Source organism: Panthera onca, chromosome F1 (assembly GCF_046562875.1).
Source record: "Panthera onca isolate mPanOnc1 chromosome F1, mPanOnc1 haplotype 2, whole genome shotgun sequence".
NCBI classification, from domain to species: domain Eukaryota; kingdom Metazoa; phylum Chordata; class Mammalia; order Carnivora; family Felidae; genus Panthera; species Panthera onca.
In genome coordinates this window covers 16674063-16696374 of record NC_138355.1, presented here as the reverse complement: position 1 = coordinate 16696374, position 22312 = coordinate 16674063, and the positions used below count along the sequence as shown (strand labels likewise).

General features: G+C 38.1%; 1 protein-coding gene across 11 annotated transcripts in view; it reads right to left on the bottom strand.

Moving 5' to 3' along the window:
* The window catches only part of PRRC2C (proline rich coiled-coil 2C), a 95817-nt gene that overhangs the window by 61420 nt on the left and 12085 nt on the right, over positions 1–22312 (bottom strand). For 7 of the 11 annotated variants that reach the window (XM_060643506.3, XM_060643511.3, XM_060643501.3 and 4 more), the window contains exons 2-6: positions 9352–9513; positions 7824–8001; positions 6004–6113; positions 4790–4915; positions 2586–2809 (exon numbers count right to left, since the gene is read on the bottom strand). In XM_060643506.3, coding sequence (XP_060499489.3) covers positions 2586–2809; positions 4790–4915; positions 6004–6113; positions 7824–8001; positions 9352–9463 — 750 coding nt within the window. In that variant the 5' untranslated portion in view covers positions 9464–9513. The remainder of the gene's footprint in view (positions 1–2585; positions 2810–4789; positions 4916–6003; positions 6114–7823; positions 8002–9351; positions 9514–22312) is intronic. The other 4 variants (XM_060643502.3, XM_060643505.3, XM_060643509.3 and 1 more) reach the window with 2 other exon arrangements.

Sequence of the window (22312 nt, the reverse complement as noted above, 5' to 3'; positions counted from 1 at the left end):
TCAGGCTCCAAGCTGTAAGCACAGAGCCTGATGTGGGGCTTGAACTCACGAACTGCGAGATGATGACCTGATTTGAAGTTGGGACACAAACAACTGAGCCACCCAGGCACCCCTAAAGTTATGGTTTTAAAAGCTTTTTGTTTTTGTTAATTAGTGGAAGACATTATTCAAACAAAATGGTTGATGAAACTGGGCACAAAGGCCACATGCTCGGGGCGCCTGGGTGGCGCAGTCGGTTAAGCGTCCGACTTCAGCCAGGTCACGATCTTGCGGTCCGTGAGTTCGAGCCCCGCGTCAGGCTCTGGGCTGATGGCTCGGAGCCTGGAGCCTGTTTCCGATTCTGTGTCTCCCTCTCTCTCTGCCCCTCCCCCGTTCATGCTCTGTCTCTCTCTGTCCCAAAAATAAATAAAAAACGTTGAAAAAAAAAAATTAAAAAAAAAAAAAAAAAAAAAAAAAAAGGCCACATGCTCTCCCCTTTTACTTTCCCTTCTCCCATTCTACCCCCACGCCGGAAAATTCAGGGGTCTCTGGAAGCAGAATTTACAAACTACAGGAGACAAGTAGCCTGGTGTAAATAATTTTTCAAGGCCAGGTTAGCATATGAGACTCATTTTTACCATGCATGCAAATTAAAAACTAATTTAACAAGCAATTGTATTTAGACATTCCTAGAATGGTTACATAATACAAAGAATCAGAAAATACGAACAAATATGGATATTTAGCACAGGAATACTTAGAAATTAAGTCATAATAAAAATAAATATAGGGCGCCTAGGTGGCTCAGTTGGTTAAGTGTCCGACTTCGGCTCTGGTCATGATCTCGTAGTTTGTGAGTTCAAGCCCTGCATCGGGCTCTATGCTGACAGCTCAGAGCCTGGAGCCTGTTTCAGATTTTGTGTCTCCCTCTCTCTCCGCCCCTCCCCTGCTTGCGCTGTCTCTCTCAAAAATAAACAAACATTATTTATATATATATATACATATATATGTATATATGTACACATACATACATATATATATACATATATATACATACATACACATATATACATATATATATACATACATATATATACACATACATATATATATGTATATATACATACATACATATATATATATACACATACATATATATATGTGTGTATATATATATATATATATATAAAATAATAAATGTAAGAACCAGACTATTATTCTTTTTGAGACTAATGGTCCCCTGAAAAATGTTAGTTTATTTACTTGGGCACATGTAAACTGCCATAACATTTCATAGGAAGCTGAGAACAAACAAATGTGTAAAGGCACCAAATCTAAATTTTAATTTATAGGAATATATGGATCAGAAGTATATATTAAATAAAACTACAAAAATAGAATTGGCAGAATCCAGGCTATAAAAACTCCACAGGATAACAAATAAATAGTAACAAATAAGCTCCAAAAAAAATCTTAAGAGAGGGAGGATAAGAAGTAACCAAAGATAATAAGATTCCTAAGAAAAATATCAACCAATTTCAAAGAACAGATATTATCTAGATCGTAATTATAAGATAATCAGGGAAATAAGAACACTGACTCGATGTTTTTAGAAACTTTCTTTTTAGGTGTGATAGTGCCATTGTGGATTTTCCTCCTGGTCCTTCTGTTTTAAAATCCAACATAAAATACACATAGATGAAATGAAGTATCTGGAATTTGCTTCAGTAATCTGAGGTGGTGGGAAATAGGTGAAACAGACCACAGTTGATAAATACTTAAGATGGACAGGAGGTATGGAATAAGGGGGAGGGTCACTGTACTACTATTTGTTTTTGCATATGTTCAAAATATTCTATAATAAAAAGTTAAAAAATAATAAAGTATGTTTACCAATAAAAACTTTAGAACAAAGCACATATTAACTTTTTTGTGCCATGGACAAACCCCGTAGGCAGTCTGATAAATCCTATGAACTTCTTCTCATAGAAATGTTTGAAAAGTATTATCTAAAACACAGAGTACTATGAAAGAAAACAATTATACTAAAATGTTGTTACTACAATGTTTAAAAAACCAATCTGAGATATGGTAATGTATGTGATTCATTACATAACCAGTGAGTCTACCCATGTGGTCTAATAACTTATTTTTTTTTTTTTAAGTTTATTTATTTATTTTGAGTGGAGAGGGAGAGAAAGAGAATCCCAAACAGGCTCCACAGCATCAAGGCACAGCTGGATGCGGGGCTTGATCTCCCTAACCATGAGATCATGACCTGAGCTGAAGCCAGAGGCTTAACCGACTGAGCCACCCAGGTGCCCCTACTAACTACCTTTAAGTGTGGCTGAGTATAATTATTTTGCTATATCCAAAACAATATGATGTGATATGAAAATACCTATGATCCCTATTAACGAGAAAAACTAAGGTACTCCTGATACCTCTGTGATTTATTTCCTGCATTCATAAATCAAGGAAAACGCTAAATTTTAGTTAGATGTTAATGCAAATAAAAACCAAAACTTTTCCCCATTTTAATTCTCTCCTTGGAACCCAGATCAAAAGCCTCTAATTTAATGGCCTGCTTCTTCGACGATACTTACGTAAGGAGGCATCATAGCCCTGTACTGGGAAGCCAGAGCAGGCTGCTGCCCGTTCAGTTTAGCCTGTGGAGGGCCACAAGCTATCCTCTTTTCCACCACTTTGAGGATGTCACTTTGTTCTGATGTTCCAGCTGTGCTTTCATCCTGCCCAGAGGGCTTTTCATCTTGGTCAGATGTTAAAGGTGAGCCAGCAGACTTCCCACCATCTCTCCAACAAGCAACATCTGGTATGGAGAGAGATAAGAAATTCAATTAGAACAAAGAAACAAACAACACTTTGGAATTCAGCACCGAAATTAAAAGGAAAAAAAAAAAAGGAATAAGAAAAAAACCTGAATATGGAACACAGCGAAATCAAAATAGGCACACTTCTAAATTTAATAAAGTAACAAGACGGGGCGCCTGGGTGGCGCAGTCGGTTGAGCGTCCGACTTCAGCCAGGTCACGATCTCATGGTCCATGAGTTCGAGCCCCGCGTCGGGCTCTGGGCTGATGGCTCAGAGCCTGGAGCCTGTTTCTGATTCTGTGTCTCCCTCTCTCTCTGCCCCTCCCCCGTTCATGCTATGTCTCTCTCTGTCCCAAAAATAAATAAAAAACGTTGAAAAAAAAAAAAAAAAAAAAAAAAAAAAAAATAAAGTAACAAGACACACGAAAAGAGCAGTGAAAATCTAATCTAGGCCCTAATGCTTTCAAGGTGTTTAGTATTCAAAAACAGTAGCTTCCAAAGCAGAGCAGATGTACCTCAGAAGGTGCCATCAAAAGCAAATACTGGGGATGGGGAAGAAAATATTAGAACTTCTCTATTAAGCTTTACAGATATGTGAGATAGAGATTAAAATCACTGTTGGATCTGAGGTGCCCTGAGGGAAGGGGAGTTCTATAGTTACAGTAATGCTCAAATTTGTTTTTAGTCTACTATGGCTAGTTACATGTGCCCAAGGAACAAACTCAGTGACTACAGTGTTTGGTAGGTAGCCTCCAAGATGCCCAAAATGCATTTCTATCTCCTGGTATTCACACCCTGTGTAGTCCTCCCTGACAGTGTACCAGGACTGATCTGTGTCACCTACAGAATAAAGCAAAAGTGATGATGTGTCTCTTATGAGATTAAGTTATTAAAAACTGGGCTTCCATCCTGAGTGGGAATAGTCACATCTGTCTTTATCTGGGGAAGCAACACTCTTAGCAGCCCACATACAAAAGAGGCATTGTGAGCGAGCTTGGGACAGTAGCCACGTCAAGTCAGCATCAGATGATAGCTTCACTGCAACTTTCTTGACAGAGGTCCTGAGCTAGAACTCCTGGCTAAGCAGCTCCCAGATTCCTGACCCTCAGATAGTGTGTGAAGTTAAGTCCAGTTCAGTTTCTTGTTTCAAGCTGCCAGATTTATTATTCAGCAACAGATAACTGGTGAAAATCAACTGAACAAGAAAACAGTAAAGCTAACACATCTATTTCTAATAGAAATGCATCAATTACATAACAGCAATTAAAAATAAAAATAAGATGATTTACCCAACCAGACAAGAAATGAGCCATAAGAAATATGAAATATATCAGGTTATCAGAAATATAGATTTGTAACCATCACTGAAAAGAAAAACCTCCCCATGTATACAGAATTCTTTGATACATTTGGTAATGACAATCGGAAACTAATACAATTCATTTAAAAATCTCAAGGATTTTATATTTTTATTTTTAGCTTTTGCTTTATAATGTACACAACTATTTCTCACTATCCAAATTTATTTGGTTCTCTGGTTTGAGTTCAGAAAACAAGGGATCCTTGAATGTTAATAGAATAGTAAATAAATGGATATAATTTATAAATAAATATGTGCATATTAGGGAGGTTGGTCCAAAATTTTTACTACTGTAAAAATGACCATTATTAATGTGCAAAGAACTCATCCAGGCATCTTGTTAAAATGCGGATTTTTGATTTAGTGGGTTGGGTGTGAGGCCCAAGATGTACATCTCCAAACTTAAGTTCTGTCCCCACCCCCACCCCCAAACTTGAGGTCTTAAGTTCTACGAATGCTGTGTATGTGAAAACCACACCGGAATGACAGCAGTTACTGTCTGTCTTTCAAAATAGGCAAGTCACATGTAACAATAATATTGGGCAGGAAATTAGATCATTAAATAAAACACAAATATAATCTCATTCACCATTTTTATTAAATAGAAAGTATTCTTACTTGGTGGACGTAAACTGGGTCCAGGTCCATAGTTGTCATCATTCGTTTCTTTTTCTTTTTTTTCCTGATCTCCAGCTGCCTGTAGGCTGGGAAATTCTTGCTGAAAATGACTATTCACCTGGATTCCTACAGATTTTTTTAAAACATTAAGTGTAACACTTACACTCAAGATAATGGAAACACCCTCCCAGGGTACAGTTCTCTGCTTTTCTCTGATAAATTATTCCACTTTTCAATGATGACTGTTTATATCCATAAAACGTTAAAGTTTATTTAGAATTAGAATCCCTTGGAAAGTTAATGAACAGCCATGAGGAGATAAAAATTTAAGAAAAGATTCTGCCAGACACTGTTCAGAACTCATTAAAGACGACGAGGCGAGTAAGCAGTGTCACTCCTGTTTCTCTTTCATTATGACTCCTCACATTTTCAAAAAGTCAAATTCCTTTACTAGTAACTCTAAGAATCAGTTCAAATAATATTACTGAAATAGAATATATAAACAAACACTGCAACTATTCACTGTGAGCCTAAAATGCCTTCACTGAATTTACAACTGAGATACTGGTTGCAACCTTCCTAGTCACCCATTCACCCATCCATCCATCCATCTATCTACCTGCCTGCTTGCCTATTTATACACTTCTATAAATTAAAAGATCTGATTGTATTAGTTTAAGGGCCTGGATAGGTTTTTCCATACAATGCTTTATAGATGTTTCCTGGTTTGCAAGTGGAAAATTTAAATTTTTCCGGGGAGTCCATCATTCCTAAGTGGGGGGAATATTACTGTTACTGTGCTTTATGGAAACTGTCTAGCTCTTCTCTACCATGGAATCGGGAGCAGCATGTTTGAAACAGAAGAGGTAATGGGGCACACGTGGTGATGAATATGGTTTATAGCAATCTACACAGTGTCTGGGTCCTTTTATGCCTTAAAGAGCTAAAGGTACTAGGGCAACGATAAAACAATGTGGGACAGAGGGGATTTTAAAGACTCCCTTTTAAATTCCTATCATTGGCTCACACATGGGTTTTGGCACTGAAACTTAACTACCCCAAGAGCTGAAAAAAAGACCCTTTTTAGGGCCAGAGTATATCCTTCAACAATGTTCTCCACCCCTGCCAAAACATAATAATCCACCCCGTATCTCCTGCATGGCTGTTCAGTAACCATCAAACCTAGCCAGTTTCCTCAGCTAATGTCCACTTACCATCTCCTTGCCCACCTTGCTTGTTACTGGCCCAAGATTTGGGAGCAGGTGCTACTTCTGGGGGAGCTGCAACCCCAGGTTTTGGCTGTGCTGGTGGAACTTCTGGTGTTCTTAAAAAAAACATGAATCCATTATTTCAGATATTGTATGTTCAAATAAAATAAATATTGTATTTATAGTAAATCTGTGTATAGATGGTTTTGTCTACATATTTACTCATAGGTGCATTTCCCACAAATGCTTTTCCTCTGCAGCATTCTTTTAAATAAAGTATAGCTATTTTCATCCCCTTTCATTTCTATCTTTTAATAACCCAAGAAGACAGCTTAATTGTTTTTAATTTTGCAAAAAAAAAAAAAAAAAAAAGGAAATATTATTGAGCATAGCTACCAAAAGTCTGTTTTGAAAAAGTCTACATTTATATATAATTAGAAATAACATTATAGCATACATGCTGTCTGGACTGGTGGACTTGACCAGTGCTAAGTCTAAGCAAACTCTCCATCTGGCAGTCAACAGGTTCACCACTGTACTTATTAATGTTACCGGAAGCGGTAACAGCAACCTGCCTGGTACCTCCCCTTGAGTAAAAGGTATCTTTAAACAATCTACAGTTTTATTCAATAATTATAATGAGTTAATGCTTGAAAATAAAAAAGATAGTAGTTAAGAAACTTAACAGATGCAATATATTTCTGGTATACTGAGACCCGTAATTAACTTGCTACTACAAAATAATTCTACAACTAAGAAACAGAGAACAATGTCTTTGACAAGCTTTATCCAAGTAAAGTCAAATTTACTATATAAAGTTCCCCAAACAGGAATACAAAAATTTGATAACAGATACAGACAAAAAAGCACCAAGTACCCAATTGCTTGTATTATTTTTCCAAATTACCACTACTTCACTTGGTCATTCAACAAACTTAAGAGCCCTGCATAATCCCTGAAACACAGGATGCTAAACATGCATTGAATAAGGTCATTATTAATTCTATCATAGCCTTCTTGCTAATTCTTTATTCGTTCAAATAACATTACTTGAGCACTTAAAAATGTGCATCAGGTATAGTTTCAGTGAACCAGGCAGACAGGAATTCTTAGTATCATGGAAATTATTTAACAGAATCAACTCCTAATTATATTCAGAGAATGCCAGATATGGTGGGGGTTTGAGGGCACCTGACATGGTACATAAGAAGAGTTGTGATTAGCAATTCTGTCATCTGTTGTTCTACACTGACACATGGAAACACTGCCCCTAAATATTCTCACAAAAACAAATTCATCATGGGAGCCTGGGTGGTTGAGTCAGTTAAGCATCCAACTCTTGATCTTGGCTCAGGTCATGATCTCACAGTGACAGAGCCCTACATCGGGCTCTGGGCTGACAGCTCGGAGCCCGCTGGGAATTCTCTCTCTCCCCTTTCTCTGCCCCTTCCTCACCTGTGCACACACACTCTCGCTCTCTCTCTCAAAATAAATAAACTTTAAAAAATGAATAAAACTTTCTTTAAAAAACAAATTCATCAAAAGTTGGCTATGTAAAAGATTTTAGATGGCATGAGATATCTAATACATGTAGCATAACGTCTAGCACGTAGAACGAACGCAAATAGAAGCTCTCTCCAGGGCACCTGGCTGGCTGGAGTCGGTGGAGTATTCGACTCTTGATCTCAGGGCTGTGGGTCTGAGACCCACGCTGGGTGTGGAGATCACTTAGAAATAAAATCTTAGAAGACAAAACAAGACAAGACAAGACAAGAGAAGTTCTCTAAAGAAAGGGGAATAGTTTCATTCTTTTGACTTTGACTCACTTTTCTTCTTCATGCTGTTCTTGTTTTGATGCCCATCCTGTGCCATCTTTAGGTACAATGTTCACATTAGGGTCATTGCCTTTGTTTTCTGCTTTGAGACTTGGGAGGTTAGCAGGTGGAGGCATACGCCGTGAAATACCAACTTTTCCGAGACTCTGTAATCCATGTCGAGCTGCAACTAAAGATCAATAACATCAACTTTCTTAGAACATCTATTTTATCGCTCAATTTATTCTTAAAACTATATAGAAAGACAACAGGAATTAATGAAATCTTGAACTATTATTTCCTAATATTTTAAAATATGAACTTTTATTCATTCATTCATTCATTCTCAAGTTAGTTAACATACCATGTACTCTTGGCTTCAGGAGTAGAATCCAGTGATTCGTCACTTACATATGACACCCAGTGCTCATCCCAAAAGTGCCTTCCTTAATGCCCATCACCCATTTTCCCCACTCTCATCAATCCTGAGTTTGTTCTCTGTATTTGAGTCCCTTATAGTTTGGAGGTGCCTGGGTGGCTCAGTTGGTTAAACATAGTATCTGCCTTCAGCTCAGGTCATGATCTCACAGGTTTTGAGTTCGGACTGCAACGGACTATCTGCTCTCAGCCCAGAGCCTGCTTTGAATCCTCTGCACCCGCCCCCGCCCCCAACCCTCCTCCTGCTCCTCTCACACTGGTGCTCTCTCTCAAAATAAATAAATTTTAAAAACAAAACAAAACCTTTAAAAATGAGTCTCCTATGGTTTGCCTCTCTCTGTTTACATCTTATTTTTCCTTCCCTTCCTCTATGATCATCTGTTAAGTTCCTCAAATTCCACATATGGGTGAAATCATGTGATATCTGTCTTTCTCTAAGAATTTTAAAACTAAGCCACATGCCAGCAACATAACCCACGGTAGAAATATTAAACTATCGAGTTACTGAAAAGATGATTTAAACAGCTTAACAACCCTATTTACTATGAAAAGGAAAAACATGGGTGAAAACAGGTTTTGTAATCTTTTCAGGGAATCTATTTTAAACCCCAAATTTAGTACATATTTAGAATATGCTAACTTCTCATTCATAATGAATACTGCTAACGTACCATACATACGTAACGTCCAGTTTTCACCTTTCACTGTAAACACTGGGTTCAAGTTATCAAGAAACAAACAAAACACCCCAGGACTGTCTTTATTCCGTAACTAAAAGTGGTGGTAAATACCCACTAATTCTATGCCTACCAATCTCATTGAACGAGATTCCCCTTTGGAACCACACAGTTCTACTTATTGTCTGCTGACAACAAACAAGAAAATAAAAAACATATTTTAAAACACTTATAAATTTTCAGCTGTAAGATTTTTAAATTTTTCCCCTGAAAAATGAACACATACACAAAAAGTCTAATGTACAGAGAGCTGCATAAACATGGGGTCTGTCCTAGCTCCTAACAGGAACAGCTCCAGAATACCAACCACGGTAATAAAACAAAACCATGAAAATGATAAAAATATGCCACTTGATTTTACTCACCTGTGGTTTTCTGAGTTTCTAAAGATTTACCCTTGTAAGTATTAAATAAACTGAGTGTTGCATACTTTTTCCCATCCTTTGCTTTTGTGCTCTGGCCTGACTTCTCCGACATTTCGGTGGAAACTCATCGAGTCCAAAACCTCCTGCCACACCCCTTCAAACCTTTAAGACACACATAAAAATGAAAAGTGAGGAAAATTTTAGAATTTATTAGCTAGCTTACTTTAAGAAACTCTCAGTAAATTCAAATGTTCCCAGAAATTCTGAAAAATAAAAACACTGAGAAATGAAATCAATCTTCAATAACTCATATCAACAATAATTTCAGGACACCTAGTTGGCTCAATTGGTTAGGCACCCAGCTCAGTTGGCTCAGTTGGTTAGGCACCCAGCTTGGTTTCGGCTCAGGTCATGATCTCACGATTCATGAGATCAAGCCCTGCACTGGGCTCTGCACTGATAGTAAGTAGCCTGCTTGGGATTCTCTCTCTTTCACTCTCTCTCCCCCTCCTGTGTGCTCATGCTCTCTCAAAATAAACAAACTTAATAATAATAATTTCATACACTCCTTCAATACTGTCAAATTCCAAGAACACACAACCGTATCAATCAAGTAAACTGTCCTGCCTTCAGTAACACATTAGTGGTTTATAACCACTTAACTATATCAGAATAAGAGTTTTAATCCAGAGGCTCCCGGCTAGCTCAGTTGACAGCACATGCTACTCGATCTCAGGATCATGAGTTCGAGCCCCATGTTGGGTATGGAGCCTACTTTAAAAAAAAAAAAAGAAGAAGAAAAAGAAAAATTTTAATCCATACTGAAATGAATAGTTTAACTACAGTAAATCTATGGAGACTTTCTATTTAATAAATGAAAACTATTCAATTTAATAGGCTTGAGACGACAGGCATCAGTTCATACATATGGAATGTAAATATGATACGAGGATTACCATCATTCCTCTAAATTGCATGCCTCTGTTTTCAGGCAGTATGTGTCTTAAAAAACTACAGTAATTTAACAATTTAGAATAAAAGAAACATTCTATTTTCTCTGCAAACATTTCCTCATAAACCTAAGGTACATAAAAACAGTATTCTATTTCATGGCTATGGATTTAATGTTCAAGAAGTGGTGTGAACTTGTCAAAACAAGTCTCTCTATATAAAAGAAGTTATTAGAAGAAAATAGTATTTTTATGAACACTCATATACAAACAAAAAGAATTTCATCTTTGGGGCTAATATATCCTAATCTTGTGTGTGCCTTAACTAAAAACCAGTCTATTAATAAACATGAAAAATACACAAATTAGCTTATACTATTTTCCTTCCATTTCATGGAGTTCACACATATCAACCTTATGGTTTTGTTTTATATTTAAATATGTCTTTAAGTGGTTAGGGTGGAAGTAGGGCATAAGATGGCCAATTCTACTCCCAAACCCTACACCCATCAATAGCTAAAAGCATTGAGAACTGAAGCACAGAGAATAGACACATACATCATGCAAAAAGTATTCCAAATCAAGGAATGCCTATGCAGACCCTAACATCATAAAAATCATTTTGCCTACTGGTTTTACATTTGTCAACTGTAGAATCAGCATCACATGCAGAGGTGTGGTGTTACAGGTATATCAACCACCACATTCAATATGTGTATAGTTCTACAGAATTTACCAAAAATTTTTACATTATCTCATTTCAGGCTAACAACTAACTGTATACTATAGTTAGTATCCTGATTTTACAGATGAAGAAACTGATGTTCACAGGTAAATGGGATTGGATTTGAAATCAAGGCTTCTAGGTCAGTCCATTATATCATGCCACCTCCTCCCCATGTAACTGTAGATAACCAGTTAGCTCTCCAGGTATACATTTAGCAAACAAGCTCTCCTTGATATAAATTGTGAAAAGGACTCACCGGCAACCAAAAGAACTACATGATATATAAATAGCTTGCTATCTGCTACCATATATGTAAGAATGCATACAATTCATTCCATTCCTAAGGTGCTAATGATGATGATGGTGTAAAGAGCTGTACTCCCAGAACCTATCGTGTTGACATATTTTCATCAATACCATGAACAAAGATGTAGGGAAAACATACATTCATCTACAATGACAAAAACAAAAAAAGGGGCAGTGCATATTTACTAGATGATGAAATTAAGATTCAAAGAGATCTCTCTTCAGGTAAGAAAAAGTAACTGATATATCAAGAAAAAAAGTCAGTGGCAACTGGGTGGTTCAGTGGGTTGAGCGTCTGACTCTTGATTTCAGCTCAGTGTGTCCCTTCCTTTGCCCCTCCCCTGTGCTTGCTCGCTCTCTCTCTCTCTCAAAAAAAAAAAAAAAAAAAAAAAAAAAAAATAGTAATAATAAATTTAAAAAGGAAAAAAAGAGAAACAGTCAACTTGTTCTTTCACTCTCATTTAATGGCAGTTTAACACCTTAAACCTCTCAACCACTCCCTGCCACACTCTGTTAGTGGAGACCCTCACATGCCTACATCATAGACAAAACAACGTTTTAAGGAACTCCTCAAACACAGGGGCAAACCTACAAGCCCACCTGCATCTACATCCATCTTTCTCAACAGCGTCCCCGTCTCCAACTACTGGCACAGGGGTTCTCAACCATCATGTACAACTTACCAGAAATGCAAATTCTCAGGCCCCAACCCAGACCTGCCAAATCCAACCCTGAGGATGGGGCCCAGCATTCAGTTTCACCCAGTCCTCAGGCCATGCTGAGACACACACAAGTTTAGGATTTGCTGATTTATTAAAAGCAGATATATTCTAAGCCATGGTTCTTAATCCTTGCTGCACACTGGAATCACCTGGCATTTAAAATATGTCAGAATCTGTGGTTTCAAGGTGGGGCCTGGGCATCAATCCTTTGTTTGAAAAAATTCCTCAGCTGGTTCTAATATGCAAGCAGTCTTCAAAATCACTGCAGTAAAGGGGATGTATCTTTCTTCCTATTCCTTAAAAAGAAAGAAGTGAAATAAAATATGCCCTTCAGTACATACTTTTCTCAAAAGAGGTTATTAAAATACACACTGGGTGTACTGTGCAGTGAGAAATATGGACAAAGAATCAACTTATTAGGCCACAAGAATACAGAGTAAACATGTGCTTTCATATGCTTATGACCTGCTCTTGTTTTTATGTTTTACAGTACCTACTACACCGAAAAAAATATACATCAGATACACAAGATGGTATGTAAATGAATTGAATGATAATTCCATCAAAAGGACAAACTATCACTTAATGTACCTAACTGGTATAAAAGAATATGCAGCTTAACAGGGGTTTTTTTTTTTTTTGAAGTTTTTATGTATTTATTTTGTGAGAGAAAAAGAGGGATGGGGGGGGGGGATGGGAGCAGAGAGAGAATCCTAAGCAGTCTCCATACTGTCAGCACAGGGCCCGACAAAGGGCTGGATCCCACGAACCATGAGATCACGATCTGAGCCAAAATTAAGAGTTGGACACTCAACCAAGCCACCCAAGCACTCCACAATATGCATTTTTAAAACCAAAGAATTGGACAGGGTGCCTAGTAAGCTGTCGGTTAAGCATCTCACAGCTTGTGAATTTGAGCCCCATGTCAGGCTCTGTGCTGACAGCTCAGAGCCTGGAGCCTGCTTCACATTCTGTGTCTCCCTCTCTCTGCACCTTCCCCCACTCATACTCTGTCTCTCAAAAATGAATAAACGTTAAAAAATTTTTTTTAAAAACCAAAGAATTGGAGCCATAAGCAATAAAACTGTATAAATCAGAAAGGTCGATTCCACTACAGTGGTTTGCCAGTTGGTATGAGAACTTTTAGTTTAAGGCCAAAGTTTAATTTAGCCTACTTGCTTTTTGGGGTCTTTCTTCTGAAAGACTTAAGAAGATATACCCTGAAAAAGCCCCAAGTAGACTGAATCTTAGCTAACATATATCTGAAAGAAAAGCCAGTGACTTGTTCAAAATTTAAGATTACTTTTAGGACAAAGTATCAAAAGAATCCAACCAATCTAGCCTAAGCATGATCAAGATTTACCTTCACTTTGTATAATGTACTTAAAAAATATTTTTTAAGTGGAATTCCTGTTTGGGTGCCTAAAATAAATCAAAGAATCATAGCTACACAAGAATTTTCTAAGAAAGTAATAATCGGGCCTGACAGGTGTACACTTTCAGCTAAAATGAAGTAATAGGGATCAGATTTACATTCCCCTACTGAAACAATTCAATTCAAAAACTGGACAAAACACATTTTTATATATACCACCCAGTATATACGGACGTGTATCTGTATATACACATGTGTATATGTATAATTTTTATATGTAAGTAACACCAGAGCCTAAGATACTGCACATCAGGCAAGAAAGTACAGTGATCCCCAAAAGACAGAAAAAGTGAATTGAGACCTACGGTTTCCTGAATTTAGTGCCTAGAGAGTCCCCAGGTCATGGCACTCAAGTGGAGGCTGGCAGACTGCCTGAGCAGAAAACTATGAAGCTGAGCTCAGGGTACTAGGACAGAATATTTGAAAGAGAGTTATACAGAGAAAATGCTACAGACCTGAAGAGGATCCCCCTTGAATATTCAGCACAGTACCAGTGTGCAGATGTGTGTTAGGAAGCTACCAAAGCCAGGAAAGAAACTACTTCTTTTTTTTTTTTTAATATTCATTTATTTTTGAAAGAGAGAGAACACATGGGGAAGGGGCGGGGGGGGGGGGGGGGGGGGGGGGGGAGACAAGAGGGTCCAAGCTGGCTCTGCACTGACAGCAGAGAGCCCGAACTCAGGAACCACAAGATCATGACCTGAGCCAGTCAGAAGCTTAACCCATTGAGCCACCCAACTGCCCCAGGAAAGAACCATTTTAATCAGAGGAACAGTACATGTTATTCACAAAGGGCGGGGAATAGGGTCTGTTCTCACCAGCTAGACTTAAAAAACAACAACAACGAAACTCTTAAATCACTGGGTATTGGATAGAGTATTAACAAACACCTCATCTCAGCAGTGGTTAAAAAAAAAAAAGTACCCAAAGTAAAAGTAAACACTGATCTGGAAATCTTAAAGCAACACTCAAAAGGATCAAACGGTTGTTCCCCAGTAACCAAGTCTGAAAGAAATTTAAAGAATATATATAAAAAAGAAGGAAAATCCAACACCCAAGAGAGTAAAATCTACACTGTTGCATGCAAATAAAAATTACACAAACAGACACGAAAAGATGAACCACATTAAAGAATCAACTGAAACCAACCCAGGTGACCCAGTGGCCATAAACCATTGTTAAACCAGTTTTTTAAAAGTATAACTACATTCTATATATTCAACAAGAAGGTTGACTACAAATAGAGACATGAAAGATATTTAAAAATCAAAATTTATAGAAATGAAAAACACACTGGATGGGACTAGCAGCATTTTAGGCATTTTGATAAAAAAAAAAAAATAGCAAACTTGAAGTCATCAGTAGATGAAAAGACAATGCGAAAAAAAGAACTTAAGAAAAAAAAGTATCAGTATGCCTTGAGACTTCAAGGCATAGATTGCTTGAGACTTCAAGCAGCCTAATCTTTGTGTAATAGCAGTCACTTAAGCAGGGTGAGAGACAGAAAAAATAATGACCAAATGTTACAAATTTGACGAAAACTACAAACCCAGATCCAAAGGACTCAACAAATCCAAGCATAAAAAATATGAGGAAAATCACACCAAAAGCACATCATAATCAAATTGTTCAAACTAAAAATAAAGAAGGGAGCCTGGCTGGCTCAGGCAATAAAATATACAACTCTTGATTTTAGGGTTGTGAGTTTGAGCCCCATGTTGGGTGCAGAGATTACTTAAAAATAAAAAAGTCTTTTACAAAAATCTGTAACAATAAAGAGAAAATCTTTTTTTCCCAAATTTTATTTTTGAGAGACAGAGAGCGAGCACAGGTGGGGAAGGGGAAAGAGAGAAAGAGAAAGAGAGAGAGAGAGAGAGAGAGAAGACAGGAATCTGAAGCAGGCTCCAGGTTCTGAGCTGTCAGCACAAAGCCTGACACAGGGATCAAACCCACGATTATGACCTGACCAGAAATCAAGAGTCAGACACTTAACTACTGAGCCACCCAGGCGCCCCCTAAGGAGAAAATTTTAAAAGCAACAAAAGAGGGGCACCTGGGTGGCTCAGTCAGTTGAGTGTCGTCATGATCTCACAGGTTCGAGCCCTGCATCAGGCTCTCTCCTGACAGCTCAGAGCCTGGAGCCTGTTTCGGATTCCGGGTCTCCTTCTCTCTCTGCCCCTCCCCCCACTTGTCTCTGTCTCCCTGTCTCTCAAAAATAAATAAATGTAAAAAATTTAAAAAAAATTTTTTTAAAGCAACAAGAGAAACAAACATAAAAATAACAACAGCAGGGGCACCTGGGTCAGCTCAGGTTATGATCTCACGGTATGCGAGTTCAAGCATCACACTGGGCTTTGTGCTGTCAGCGCAGAGTCCCCCTCAGATCCTCTGTCTCCCTCTCTCTGCACCTCCCCTGTTGGCGATCTCCCTCTCTCAAAAATAAGTAAAGGTTAAAAAAATTTTGTTAAGGATACTTAAAAAAACAACAACTCTTGTTGGAAATGATGCAAGTGAGAAATGTTGCAGCCTCATGCCTAAAAGTATTGAAAGAAAAAGACCCTGATGAACTTAGAATTCTCTACTCAATAAAAATATCTTTCAAAACTGAACAAAAAAGGGGTTAGGGGCTTTCTCAGACACAAGAAATCTGAAAGAATTCATCACTAGCAGGACCTACACTACAAGAAATATTAAATATTAAAGTTCTTCAACTAGGAAAAAAAAATGGCAACAGATCAGAATCTAGATCTACAAAAAAGAATGAACCACACCAGAAAGAGAACTAAAGGAATAATATATGAGATTTTTTTATTATTTAAATATCTTTATCCCAGGAATGCAAGGTTGGTTTAACAATCAAAAATCAATGCATTTCACCATAGATTAGCACACGATTATCTCAATATCAAAAGGCACATGACAAAGCCAATACCTATCCCTGATAACAATTCTAAGTAAACTAGGGCTCATCTTGATAAAGGGCATGTATGAAAACCAACAAAAAAATAAAGTCTACTAGTAAAATCCAAAAACCTATAGCAACATCATACTTAATGGTAAAAGACTGAATGCTTACTCCTGTCCTCCCAAAGATCAGGAATAAGGCAAAGATATCAATTCTCTCCTTCTGTCCAACACTGTACTAGAAGTTCTAGCCAGTGCAATAAGAAGAAAAAGAAACAAAAGGAACTCAGAATGGGAGGGATGAAATAAAACTCTTGACTTTGCTGAACTGATCATATTTGCAGAAAATCTAACAGGTTCTAGAAAAAGCTATTAGAACTAAAAAAGAGTCTACCAAGGTTGCACACAAGACACAAGATCAATATATAAAAATCTGTTGTAGGGCCCCCTGGTTGTCTCACAGGTTCGGGTTCCTGTGATCAAGTCCTCTGTGTTGACAGTGCGTAGCCCGGTTGGGATTCTTTCTCTACCTCTCTCTCTGCCCCCCCTCCCTCCTCGCACTCTGTCTCTGTCTCTCTCAAAAAAAATCAACATTAAAAAAAATCTTTTTTTAAAAAGATAAAACTACAAATCATCGAAGAAGACCTAGATACATGATGCTATGCCCTGTGCATGGGTCAGAAGACGCAATATATAAGATGCGATTCCTTGCCAAATTGATCTACAGATTCAAAGAAATCCCAAACAAAATCAAAGAAGGAATTTCAGGGGGAGAGAGTGGTAGAATTTGTCAAGCTGGTTCTAAAACTCATAAAGAAATAAACAGGACCTAGAATAATCAAAAGAGCTTTAAAAAGAAAGTCGGAAGACCAAGACATTGGTCACCTGATTTCAGTACTTCTCAAACAGTCACGAACACAGTGTGGTATTGGCCTAAAAAAGACTGATCAATGAAACAGTACAGAGTGCAGAAATATAAATATACACAGGCATCTGATTTTTTACAAATGTGAAGAAAATGCAGTGGATAAAGTACAATCTTCTCAACGAGTGGTGGTGGAGCAATTAGGTATACATAATATACAAAAAATGAATTCTAATCCATACCTCCTACCATATACAAACAACTCAAAATGGACCATAGCACAGAGTACAAACTGAAGTTAGAAGACATGAGCATTCTGGAGATCTAACGCACAGCATTATGGTTACAGTCAAAATGATACATTATATACACCAAAGTTGGTAAGAGAGAAGAATTTAAATGTTCTCTCTACACAAAAAAATAACTATGTGATGAAAAGACCATCAACTGATGTTACAGTAATAATCATCTGGCAGTACAGAAATGCATGAAATCAAGTCAACACACACACCTCAAACTTCTACAACGTGATATGTTAATTGTATCTCAATTTTTAAAAAAGGGGGCATAGACAAAATGTAAAAACTTAAAACAAGGGAGAAAGTCTTCGCAACCCTGGGTTAAAGAATTATTTGACAGCACACTAGAATCTGCTCTCAGGGGTCTTTGTGGTGACTGAAAGGATAGATAAATATGAACATTTCAGACAATAACAAATGCTACAAATGAAACCACACAGGATAATATGAGAAAGTAAGACAGAGTGGAACTACTAGTTGATCGCCAAAGGCCTCCCTGAGGGAAACGCTTCTGATTTGGATCTAATGGGGAAGGAGCCTGCTTCAAGGATGAAGAAAAAGCAAATACAAAGGCCCTAAGGTCCTGACATGCTTATCATGTTTGAAAACATAAAAGCTGAATAAGTAGAAACTAGTGAGAAAGAGAGTTGAAAGGGAAAGAGAAGTTTGCATGAGAAAGTCTATTAGAATTTTAAATGTTATCTTTAAAGTAATGTGAAACCATTTGATTCCGAACAGAGACGTGTCTTTGGTTTTAAAAATATCCTGGCTACAATGTGGTGAATGGATTGCGGAGAGCCAAAGGTACAAGGTGGAAACATCATAGACTGCAACAGCCTAGGCACAATATGCAGCTGTGGCTAAAAATTGGAGACTGGATACATGAGGTCACACATAATATCAACACTAAAAGAAGTTTGGAAGAAGTTGATTCCAACCCCTGTGGATGACCTGGAGGGGCTGAAGACTTGAGTGGGGGAAGTAACTGCAGATGTGGTGGAAACAGCAAGAGAACTGAATGAGAAGCGGAGCCCGAAGATGGAACTAAACTGCTGCAATCTCCGCATCAAACTTAAATGGATGAGGAGTTGCTTCTTAGGGATGAGCAAAGAAAGTGTTTCTTGAGATGGATTCTACTCCTGGTGAAGATGCTGAAACGACAATAAAGGATTCAGAATATTACATCAACTTAGTTGATAAAACAGTGGCAGGGTTTGAGAAGAATGACTCTAATTTTTTTTTTTAAGTTTATTTATTTATTTTGGGAGAGAGAGAACATGATCCGGGGATGGGCAGAGAGAGAGAGAGAATACCAATTCAATTGATGTGGCAAACTTCACTGCTGTCTTATTCTAAGAAACTGCAACAGCCCCCCCCCCCCCCCAACCTTCAGCTACTACCACCCTCATCAGTCAGTAATATCAAGGCAAGATCCTCCATGAGCAAAAAGATTACGACTCACTGAAAGCTAAGATGATGGTTAGCATTTTTTTTTATCAATAAAGTAATTTTCCTTAAAGTATATACACTGTTTTTATAAAACATACTGCTATTGCACACTTAATAGACTACAATATAGTATAAACATAATTTTCACATGCACTGGGAAACCAAAACATTTTTCATTTGATTTGCTTTATTGAGGTATTTACCTTATTACACTGGTCTGGAACTGAACCCACAATATCCCCAAGGTATGCAAGTATAGCCACAGTTGAGAACCACTGGGGGGATAAAACTAATTTTGATCTGGGATAAGTGGGTTCATGTCTGAGGGAGAGAGGCAGGAGAAGAAGTCAGAGTAGGCAGCAGAAGTCAGATTTTGCAGAGCCTAGTAGACTAGGATAGGACTATTGTACAATTTAATCTAAATGTCATGAAGAGCCACTGGAGGAAAATTAATAAAAAATCTCAACTGCTGAGTAAACGCAGGGCTGCATTCAGCAGATCCACACCTTCAGTAACAGAACAATACCATTTACACAATTAGTAATTTAAAAACTCTTGAAACAGTAAGCTCAACAGGTGCATTTCTTTTCAATCTGCCAGATTCTGACTTCAAAAACTATATTGTCACAGTTACAAAGGAACGATAGCCTCTATAAGGGAACTATATAGTCTTTTTAGTTTTAAAAAACTTTTTGTTATTTGCATGCCATTAAGAATGTATTTTTTTTTAACATTACTGTCTTGCTTACGATGTACCTATAAAAGTGAATCATTAAGGCCTGTGGGTCAGTCAACACATCATCCTTGCAAGGGGCCAGGCTAATCTCTGTTATGGGTCCAATTTTAGTATATGTGCTGCCCAAGCGATCACTCAGGGTCAGTCTACGAAAACAAAGCCTACGAGGGGCACCTGGGTGGCTCATTTGGTTGAGTATCCAACTTCGGCTCATGCCATGATCTCGCAGTTCCTGAGTTCGAGTTCCACGTTGGGCTCTGTGCTGACAGCTCAGAGCCTGGAGCCTGCTTCGGATTCTGTGTCTCCCTCTCTCTTCCCCTCCACGGCTCGCTTGTGCTCTTTCTCAATAATAAATAAAAAAAAAAAAAAAAAAAAAAAGCCTACTGAATAATAGTACACCCCTCTTTAAGGGAAGAGAAAGTAATCTTATTTTTTTTTAAGTTTATGTTTTTAGTTTGAGAGAGAGTGAGAGGGAGAGAACATGCACGTGCGTGGGGAAGGGGCAGAGAGTGAGTGAGAGAAAGAATCCCAAGCAGGCCCTGCACCAAAGGAAAGTGCAGGGCTCAAAGTCACGAATCGTGAGATCATGACCTGAGCCAGTACCAAGAGTTGGACACTTAACCAACTGAGCCACCCAGGCGCCCCAGTGATCATATTTCTGAATTCAAGGTTCTAGGACTCTGAGCAATGATGGTCAGAAACTAATATTTTTCACCAAAATTAGATACACCAAAACACGTGCATTTACATTTTCAAGATTTAAACAATGAATATACATACCACCTTGTAAACAATTTTTTTTTTTTTTTTTGCAAAAAAGTGTTAAGATGAAATAAGTGAAGAAGGAAAAAAAAGTTAGTATTTCAAAAGCAAATAGACTGTGGGGCACCTGGCTGTTTCAGTCAGTAGAGCATGCTACTTTTTCAAAAAATTATTTTAATTTTATTTTTTAAAGTTTACTTATGAGAGAGAGCAAGGGTGCTCAAGTGAAGGAGGAGCAGAGAGAGGGAGACAGATTCTCAAGAAGGCTACATGGTCAGCACAGAGCCCTACACAGGACTTGAAACTTTGAGCCATGAGATCATGATCTGAGCCAAAATCAAGAGTTGGACACTTAATCAACTGAGCCATCCAGGTACCCTTTTTTTTTAATGTGAGACAGAGACAGAGACAGACAGAGACAGAGAGAGAGAGAGAGAATGAATTCCAAGAAGGCTCCACACACAGCATGAGCCCTATGCAGGGACTCAGGGCTGGATCCCACCACCCTGGGATCAAGACCTGAAAGCCAAGGAAAGCCACCCAGGCACCCCAGAGTGTGCAGTTCTTTTTTTTTTTAATTTTTTTTTTTAACATTTATTTATTTTTGAGACAGAGAGAGACAGAGCATGAACGGGGGGGGGGTCAGAGAGAGAGGGAGACACAGAATCGGAAGCCAGAGTGTGCAGTTCTTGATATTGGGGTCATGAGTTCAAGCCTCACGCTGAGCATGGAGCCTACAAATATACATATATAATAAAAGCAAACAGACTGTTTCCAAATGGTCTAAGGGAAATTTGGAAGGCAGTAGTTTATCACAATATAAACGCCAACCTTTCTTTTTTTTTTTTTTTAACGTTTATTTATTTTTGAGACAGAGAGAGACAGAGCATGAACAGGGGAGGGGCAGAGAGAGAGGGAGACACAGAATCCGAAGCAGGCTCCAGGCTCTGAGCCGTCAGCACAGAGCCCGACGCGGGGCTCGAACTCACGGACCGCGAGATCATGACCTGAGCCGAAGTCGGCCGCTTAACCGACTGAGCCACCCAGGCGCCCCTAAACACCAACCTTTCAAAATGAAAGGATGACACTCAACACTGGTAACAAAAAGATGGTTTTTATGAAGGACAACCATCATAGGTTGAAAATTATTTGAAAAAAATCTGCGAAAGGTTTCCACATCAAGGCAAGATTAGCTATGATCCCCAAGATTCCTTCAGTCTCAAAAAGTGTAAGATTCTAAGGCTACTCACCATTACATAAGGATTTACAAGTATTCAATACAAAAAAACATTATTTTTAGTGACATTTAAAATCTAGCATATTTCAGTGGTGCCTGAGTGGCTCAGAGGGTTAAGGGTCCAACTTTGGCCCAAGTCATGATCTCATGGTTCGTGAGTTCGAGCCCTGCATCAGGTTCTCTGTCAGCACAGAGCCTGCTTCAGATCCTCTGTCCCCTTCTCTCTCTGCCCTCACCCCCCCATCTCAAAATAAATAAATAATGATTTTTAAAAATCTAGTATATTTGAAAAAACCCATACTTTCACAAATTGCCAATTTGTTAAATTCAACTAAATGCCAATCATCTTTCTGACCACCATGGGCTTCTAAGTATCCAAGCTCTGTTTACCTCTCTTTCCTCATTAATCTTATGGTGAGAATTTAGTTCCTCTGGAAAATGAAGTACAATGTCCCACTGATTTAAATAGTTAACATTAAAAAGAACCTGCAGCCACTTCCAAATAAGCATACTATATACACACAACATATGTTTTATTAAAAAAATAAAGGAAGAATCTCTACTAAGTA